Genomic DNA, 9,076 nt, shown 5'->3' on the forward strand with positions numbered 1-9,076 from the left:
AACACGTATTGTAGTATTTTACCATATCCCTACTAGTTGTCTATTTAGAAACATGCGTGAACTTAGGATTATGATCTTACTTAATGTAATCTTCAAATACAGGAGACCCACCGACATTGAGTGGTAAATTCGCTCTTGCAATGAAGCAGCATAACTCTTTTCGAGCATTGGCAGAGTCATATTCCCAATGACGAACAAAGCTGTCGGGGTTGTATTGCAGCACCGTCTGCTTTATGACTGCTCCACTCTTTCGCTTGCAAGTTGTGGCATGCCTCTTCAAATGTCCCGTTCCACCTAAGGGCTTTGCAGATAATTCATGTTTGCAAATATAACACCTAGGATACCTGACACTTACCCCATCTTCCTCTGTGTAGAACCTTTCAAAGTCTTGCTAGACTTCGAAAGTACCAGCTCTTGATCTTTTAGAGCCGATGCTTGCTGATACGTGTGCACTTGTAGAGCCTGATGATGGAGGTGTTGTTGCATCACCTGCATGTAAACCAACCGGAGGTTCACCGTCGGGTCTATTATCACCTGCAGCACTGGTATCAAAGGTGCCGTAATTCCCTGTGAGTCCTTGGAGAAAAAAAATCATGATCAATGAATGTATTATGATCATGATCACCGGCATCCATGATCAATGTCGAATGTCACTTAAAAAAATGCAAATATTCAGAGTTAGAAATAATCAATTAATAAAACTAATAACTAAACACGAATGAATAACAATGCAAAAAAATCACCAATATTTCTTCAACGTCAACACAGCAGGATGACGGTTTCGGAATTGCTCAGATTTTTTGTAACAATTCAAACTAATTTTGCCAAATTATCACTAATCCTCAAAAATTTTGAGACAAGAATGAGAAGAGAAAACAAGAGAGCAAATGGTGTTGCTAGTGTGCAATGGAAGGGCAAGGTGATCCTCTATTTATAGGTGAAAAATAGTGATTTTTTTCAATTTTTTTAAATTTTTGGAGCTCAAACGGCCACAAAACGGCTATAAAATTTAAAAATACCAGGTTAACAGGTTAAACAGGCCGTTCCAGGCCCATTTAACCTGTTAGACCTGCAAGCTCCTGTGTGCCGTCCGTGCCCCTGCGTGCCTTCGCGTGTCGGGTCCACGCACAACGGCTACAGCCGGCCCAGGTGTGCCCGCTTGGTCATGCCGTCTGGGTCACCGCGTGTTGTGCCGGGTCGCCACGTGCCCGGGCCGGTTCGAGCGGTGCTCGTCCCTGCTTAGGCTGGACCGTGCCTGTGCCGCGCGCTTGGCCTAGGCTCGGCCCGGGACCTCGTGCCGTGCGGATCTGACCCGTCTAGCCTCAGACCGTGCCGTGTTTAGATCGTGTCTATAGTGTTGTGTTTTGGACCGGTCTAATAAACACGACACATTTAGATATCTTTAAATGGACCTCATGCCGGCGAGAGATTCGGCCAATTTAGACAGCTTTAACAATACCTATAATGTTAACGGCTCTTAAGTTAAGTGCTGATGAAAAACAGATGGCCAATTTCTGAGGCCTGACAAGTGATGTAATCCTGATATCATGTTCCCACGCGGCTCCCTTAAAATGCCACTTGAGATGCGTGCCATGCCGTGGAGGCTTCTGACACGTCCAGAAAAGGTGTATGGCCGTGTCTGTGTGGATGCACGGATCGCGCTCGCGCAGCGGAAGACCAAGCGTGTAGCTTTGTACTACGAGCGGAGCTCCCCAAGACCCCAACCCTGCCGTGTGACATGTAGACTGCCTAACTCCAATTGACTCCGGCAATGTTAATTTGATGCACGGAAACAAACACGCCCAAATTGATTCTGCCCACGGGTTATGCACATATATACAAATGACGTGAAGGTCTAATTGTCCGTGTAGCTTGCTCTGGATGATTTGTTTTAAAATATGCAACACATGAGCATGTTGTTGCTTTCTTTGACATATATGTTTGTTGTTTGGTCGGAATGCTCATGATAATCTTTTTTTTTCTTTTTTAAGAAAGGAAGTAGTTGCTGATGTTGATTTGTGTAATCTAGTGACAGGCTCTAGCCTGGGCTTGCGTATGTGTGTTGGTAACTAATAATCTACGACCACCTTTATTCAAGTCAACATTGTTGCTTAATTAGCTTTTATTCAAGTGCATGAATGTGGTAAATGCTGAGAAAACAAGAAAAGCAAAGCTTAATTTGGTCAACTGGAGTATTCTACTTATCATCAGCCGACCGGATGACATGATCTTGTTGATGTCAGTTGTCAAATGCTAGCTGATTAATCACGTAACAAAATTGTATTTTATAGAAATGACGATGCCATCGAAAGAATACGTGCAAACTGAAGAAACATCACTAGCTTCGAGATTTACTTATTTTTTTATGGGTTAATTTGATCCGTGCTATTATGAAATTGTCTTTTTTTTTAAAAATACTACGCATATGTGTTACTTGGTTGGTGCCATTATGATTTTGCCTGACTTCAAAACATGCTATTCTACTCTTAAGCCCACCTGTAGGTTACTGTATTTTTGTAAGGACCTAATTGCCCTTGGGCCCACTTAAAGGCTCGTCGCTCTCATCTTGCGTCAGTGGGCGTCAAATCGGCGGTGCTGCAGATCGGGTCGCCTGGTGCGTCGTCTCTGGCAGTGGCTTCTTTGCGCTGAAGCTTGGAGCAGGACCTGGATGTCGGGCCCATGCCACCTCTGCCCCGCTGATTGGTGCGCCTACGCCGCAGTCCTAAAAGTCCCCTAAGAAGATCACAATCGTGGTGGTGGCGCCCCTGCTACTGTGGAAATTCGACTAGAGCAGCAACGCCCCTGTTGTTGCCTACCTCTACGTGCACTGCTGCCCGATGGGCGTAGAGGAGAGGAGAGCGGTGGAACGCTCGCCGCCACCTCCATTGATGCAGCCGCCCTTAGACGTAAGAAGGGCAAAGCCTCCCTTGCTGCCACCTCCATTGAAGCCCGTGCCGATGAGCCGTCGTTCCGCCGTGCTGGATGAGGTATGTCACCAGCTGGGTGCTCTGAGTTTGTGCCTGGCCTTCGTGCCATTGTGCCCATGTTTTTGCCTGGCCGTGTCGCCATTGAGCTGTGCGTGTCTCTGTCCGACCGATGGTGCCGTCGATTTGCGTTATGTCTCCGCCGTGGGTGCATGGCCTCTGGCCGCGTCGGCGTTGAATTTGAGGTCTCCGCCTTGGGTGCATGGCCTTTGGCCGCACTGGCGTTGAGTTTGAGGTGTTTGCCGAGTAGTGCGGAGGTGGCGTGGGCCTAGGCATTCCAGGGCTCGGCATCCACGCCAGCGGCGATGCAGTGACAACCGTGGCGGTGAGGTTGGAGTGCTGAGAGGGGTATTTCAGTCCATACCGAAATATGATATACTGCAAGTGGGTCCAAAGGCTTTAGAGGGGTCTAAAATGGCATGCTTCTAACTAGAGCAAAATTATAATAGCACCAGCCTGATATCCGTCTTTGTGTGGTATTTTTCAAAACGGGCTAAATTGTAAAGGCACAGAAGAAATTTAACCTTTTTTATCTATCTATCTATCTATTTTTTTTTTACGGGGAATCACGTCGAGATTAACTTTGATTGAAACAAAAATCTTTCACGACTGACGCTATTGATTTTTTTTTTTTACATTTTCCGTTCACAAGTGAAGAAGTAACGACGAGTTTGAAAGAAAAAAACCAGGAACATGTTCACATCTAGTACGTATACGTGATCAATCATCTGGTATAAAATAACTGATACAATCAAGACGTTAATCCTTGAAAGTATACGCGAGTTAGCGGTGATCGATCAGTTGAAGATGTCTTGGCCGGGGGAGAGCAGCTTCTTGGGGTCGTACTTGTCCTTCATCGCCACGAACCAACCCCACTTGCCGCCGAAGTGCCGGACCCAGTCGCCGCGGCTCGTGTAGTGCACCAGGTATTCCTTGTACCCGATCCCGGCGAGGTCGCAGAACCGCAGGATCCTCCGGTTCTGCGCCTGCAGCCGCACCAGGTCGTTCGCCACCGACGAGAACAGCATCGACACCACGTAGAACACGTCCTCCGCCGGCGTCGCCGCCGACATGCCGTAGTCCCACCTGTGAGCGAGTCAGACATGCAAGTCAGGCGTCTGATCGTTCGAGAGACACTTGAACTGTGAAGTGTGCGTCCGTTACGTACTTGGATTTGTTCACGGGGTACACGATGAGCGGCCCGGCGACGTCGGTGCCCTGGAGGATGCCCTTGAAGACGCCGCGGTCGAAGTCGGCGATGCACGACCGCGGCACGAGCAGGTTGAGCCATGGGTGCGGGACTCGCCACATCCCGACCTTGTCCAGCGCCACCTCCTCGTTGTGCACCCGGTCCAGGAACTCCACGTAGCTCACGTCACGCTCGAACGCGAACCCCCTCTCGAAGTTTAGCTCGTCGAGCACGGACTTGAGCTCCTGCATGCCACGCCAGACATACGTTGACACGATCCATATGAACGTTCTCACAGTGTGCCACGATCCATGCATGATGAGGTAACTACTATATGTGTTAACCGAAATACCTGATCCACAGAGGCAGCCGTGGCGTTGTCGTAGTTCAGGGTGGCCTCAATGCTGTACACGGAGGTGGCGTTCCTCTCCGCGGCGAGCTCGACGATCCTCACGACGTCGGCGTCGGAGAAGAACCCCGTGGTCTTCAGGCTACCGGTGAGGCTACGGTTCACGTGCACCGACCCTTCGACGTAGCTCATCGGCCCGAACGCGCCGTCCGGCCGCGGGGCGATGAGCCGTTCCTGGTCGGAGGTGAACGTGGCGAAGTCGGTGTAGACGAGCCGCACCCACCGCGCACGCGACGGCGCCGGCTCGAGAGCGATCCGGGCGCGGGTGATCACGCCGAACTGGCCGAGCCCGCCAAGCACGGCATCGAACAGGTCAGCGTTGAGCTCCTTGGAGCACGTCACCATCTCCCCGTAGCCTGCTCGCACGCGAGTGTTGCACCGGTCAGGGAAAAGTCAACACGAACAATCAAGGGCATAAACTAAAAGTGATTAACCACGGGAAATGCCAAGGTCAACACATTGGTGCGAGCCAGCAAATCTAGTTAAAGACGTGCTCCGTTCCGCGTCCGTCTCCTCCGTCAGGCCAACCTTTCTCCTCGGGCCTCCTCTAAGTACATTGAGGACAATCCAAATCCCGAAACCCTTAATCCTAACCCCTGCAGCCGGCCTTTATCATTTGATCTCAACTTTTAAATTTCAAGTGTCTCAAATTTAGAAAGCATGTAATCTTAAATATATAATTTGATCTGTAGTTAACAGAATTAATCGGGTTTAGATGGTGGCGAGTTGAACCAGAACAAGCAACTGCAGTTTATGCAGGTAGGTATGGCACGTAATTAACTAGAAGCTAGCGGTTGCTTGTTGGCGTGGTTCATGGATATTGCGTGCGCCGCGTGTACGTACCAGTGATCACGTCCAGCTCGTACACGTTAGATATCTGGGGGCCTTGCCGGAAAGTCTGGCCGCTGACGCCGGCGTTGGAGAGCGTGCCGCCGACGGTGAGGTGGAGGTAGTCCGTCCACGACCGCGGCGCCACCCCGCGCGCTAGCGCCGCGCGCAGCACGTCAATCCACATCTGCTCCCCGCCGGCGTCCACGTACTGGCCGTCCGCGGACACGTTGATGCGCGGTGGGCTGGCGGCGTCGCCCAGGGATGGCATGTGTACGACCACACCGCCGGGGGCGAAGGCCTGCCCCATGATGGAGTGGCCGCGGCCGCGGAACGCGACGGTGTACGGCCACTGCGGGGTGGAGTACGCCGCGCTCAGGAGCGCAGCCAAGTCGTCTGGGGACGCCGGGAAGAGCACGGCCACCGGGAGCGCTGTCGTGATGTTGCCGAAGTCCATCGAGGCTGGCACAGTGGCTTTGGGGTCGGTCCGGAGCCTGCCGTCCGCCGCGAGCGTAGCGAGGGTGGCTGGCCAGGGACGATCGCCGTACGTGCCTTGTGCATGAGAGGAGGCGATTAGCGAAACTAACAGCAGGTAAATCACCGCCATTATCAATGCCAATCGAGCTTAATCTGCAAGAGAGGCGTGATGTGTTGGTAATTAGATGAGGCGTTTGCACCCGTATATATATAGGAGATGGAGCAACATATACGTGTGATATGCTGCCTTTGCTACAAAATTTGTTACGTTTCATTTACTTGTAAAGCTACTTTAGTAAGGAAAGTTGATGCCGTACATACCGTCTATTTTAGTCTTGTTTCCTTTTCCTTTTGCTTATTTTGTTTCTATTGTTTTATATTGTTTGACCACTGAAAAATCAATACATGCTAAAACTTATGAGTATACGTGTGTACATTAGATTGTATGTAAAATGTACTGATCAGTTATCACATTGGTTCTCTTGTGGTTTCGCTACAGGAGGCTGTCTGAACATTTGCAGACCAGGGACACGAAGGTCTTCGTATTGGGATGCTACATTTGCATTGGCATATGTGATGATATGGTACTAGCTCCTCTAACCAAGCAGATAATAGAATAGTGCATTGCAATATGGGTAAGACAATATAATTTTTTAACTTTGATGTCTCTTTATCCTATCTTAATAACCATGAAAAATGATTCGAAACAATGACAACAAATTGGAAACGACACTCCTTGATAGCGACATTTTGATCGATAAGTTGCTTCAATATGCGAAAGCCAAACATGTGCAAATGAAATGTCCATATCTCTATATATAATAATAAGAGTAAATTTTAAAAACCTACAACTATTTTGATTTATGTTATAGAAAACTACAACTTCTGACGTTTATTTACAAAATCTACAACTATTTTGACACATGTTGAAAAAAACTATAATTTTTTTACCGTGAAACCACCTGTTATCATCTATGGCATATAATAGGAGAATTAACTGTGTATTCACACCTGTTACCAGAGGATGACATGTGTACTCACGATGATAAAATAGTAGTTTTTTTAAACTTGTATCAAAATAGTTATAGGTTTTTAAAATGGACACTAGAAGTTATAATTTTTTACAATATATGTTAAAATAGTTATAGATTTATAAAATTTACTCTACTAATAAACAAAATCCATTCGATTCCATTCTAGCAGAAGTAAGAAAAATACTGATGATTTAAGTGTAGAATTATCGTCCAGTTTGACGTTTATGCTGTTTTCTCACATAAGAATTAACCTTCACCGTATCTTAAATAAGACATGTCACTATTTCTGCAGGCACAGTTTTAATCATTGTCTGTACTAAGTTTCATTTCTTCATAAGGACTTACTGAAGACATTGAAAAATGTCCAGTGACTTCAGATTGACTAATGTTCCTTGTAGTAAAGGACAGGCGATATTTTTAGAACGATATGGTCAATCATGTAAAATTTTATGGCAAAACGAAAAATGACATCAGCAGATTTATTATGTTTAGATTATTATAATACATTCCTTGGTTACAATTATATTTTTAGGACTGTCCCCCGAATGTCACTTTTGGCTAGAGGAACTACACAACTCCAAAGTCCTGTTTGAACACACGAACAAAAAAGCAAAACATGAATATGATAGGAGTTCATGTGAAAACCATATAATTGGAAAATACAGTAAAGCTGAGGGCGCGAGTGTTTGGATACTTGAGTGAGAGAAATGAGGTTAAGGGGTGTCTGGAGCAAATGACACTTGAAGAAATCTTGTGGAAATTGAATCCCATAAGAATTTTCCTATAATACCCTTTGGAATGTAGAAATGGTCCAGAAATTCTCATGGAAACTTTTCTCTCCTCTAACTTTGATTTGGAGGATTTTCTAATAGGAACTCCTCAAACCTCATGTTTGGAATTTCTCTGAGTAGCCCAATGCGACTTCACTCTTTCTCTCTCCTTTTCTCTCCATATTCAAGAGATGTTTTTCTTTCAAATTTTTATATTGCGAAGTTTGAAGTTCTTTTGGGAAGCCTAATGTAACTTCGCTCTTTCTCTATCCTTTTCCCTCTCTATTCAAGAGATATTTCGCTTTGAAATTTTTATACTGCATCAAAAAAAGCCTCTTCTACAGTTCATCCATTTTTAATTCATGTGGGAAGGCAATGTGCAAGAAACTTACATCTTGCGTTTTTCTTCTTCCTGTGCTTTCCACTTTAGTATTCGAAACGGGAACTAAAGGTAATGTGAATATTCTGATGGAACTTCTCCAAAATCAAATGGGAAGGAATCATGTCCTTGAGATTCCTTTGGCTATTCCTGTGTTCCTTCCGAACTCATTCTAGAATGTCTGAAAGGATCCATGACCAGAGCAGAGCAGGCCTTCTCGGACGCAGCAAATTTTGGCTCCTAGCTTGCAGTGACCGCAGGCACACACATGCTGCGACGCGCAGGCAGTTGTCTCCATCGGACGATATGATTCAGAATCATCAGAACACATGTACGGGACTTATGCATTGTGTAGCAGCAGTCTGCCGGATCGTATCGTTGACCTGTAGGCTGCACATACGTGCGTGTGTACTGCAGCCTTGGAAACATACCTCTCACACACGCACCAAAGCCGGCGGCCGGGCAGTCGTAGCTTGTCAGGCTCCTGAGCCGTCAATGCTGTCAAAAAATAAAAAATAGATAACCTATATTATCTAATTCACCAAAATAGATACTATATCGATGTATTTGTAAATCTAGTATATGTATTTGACACTTTAAATATCAAAAAAATTGATTCCGGTACTTGAGGCACCGAAAACTTTTATAGGCGTTAAATACGTCATTGTTCACCGTCTTTGGCAACCTACCCTGTATTCGTTGCGGAGTACGATTATCATATAATCCGGTATAGATGTTACATACGCTGATAATATTACATAAGATATAAGGTTTTTCATCACTACATGAATATACCCTAACCATAAAGAGATGACGACAACAAATATTGACATGTACAGTACGCCTAAAGACTAACTTAATAACGTGTCACTGCTAACCCAAATATATCTTAGGGAATGAAAATAGACCGGGTCACAAATGATGCTCTATACTGAGTGTATATAGGATATTTACCCTTTCGCAGGGCATTGGACCCATCCGCTTTAGCGAGACGGGCCCTCTCCCG

At 46.2% G+C, this 9,076-nt stretch overlaps 1 protein-coding gene across 1 annotated transcript; it reads right to left on the bottom strand.

Moving 5' to 3' along the window:
* Positions 1–3,566: 3,566 nt before the first annotated feature.
* LOC133909829 (cytokinin dehydrogenase 1-like) lies at positions 3,567–6,052 on the bottom strand. The gene is made up of 4 exons (XM_062352378.1): positions 5,426–6,052; positions 4,526–4,938; positions 4,153–4,418; positions 3,567–4,070 (listed from the first exon to the last, which is right to left on the bottom strand). The coding sequence occupies exons 1-4, from the start codon at positions 6,015–6,017 to the stop codon at positions 3,782–3,784; spliced, it is 1,560 nt and encodes a 519-aa protein (XP_062208362.1). The 5' UTR covers positions 6,018–6,052; the 3' UTR covers positions 3,567–3,781.
* Positions 6,053–9,076: the final 3,024 nt, after the last annotated feature.

This window comes from Phragmites australis, chromosome 2 (assembly GCF_958298935.1).
Source record: "Phragmites australis chromosome 2, lpPhrAust1.1, whole genome shotgun sequence".
In the NCBI taxonomy this organism is placed as follows: domain Eukaryota; kingdom Viridiplantae; phylum Streptophyta; class Magnoliopsida; order Poales; family Poaceae; genus Phragmites; species Phragmites australis.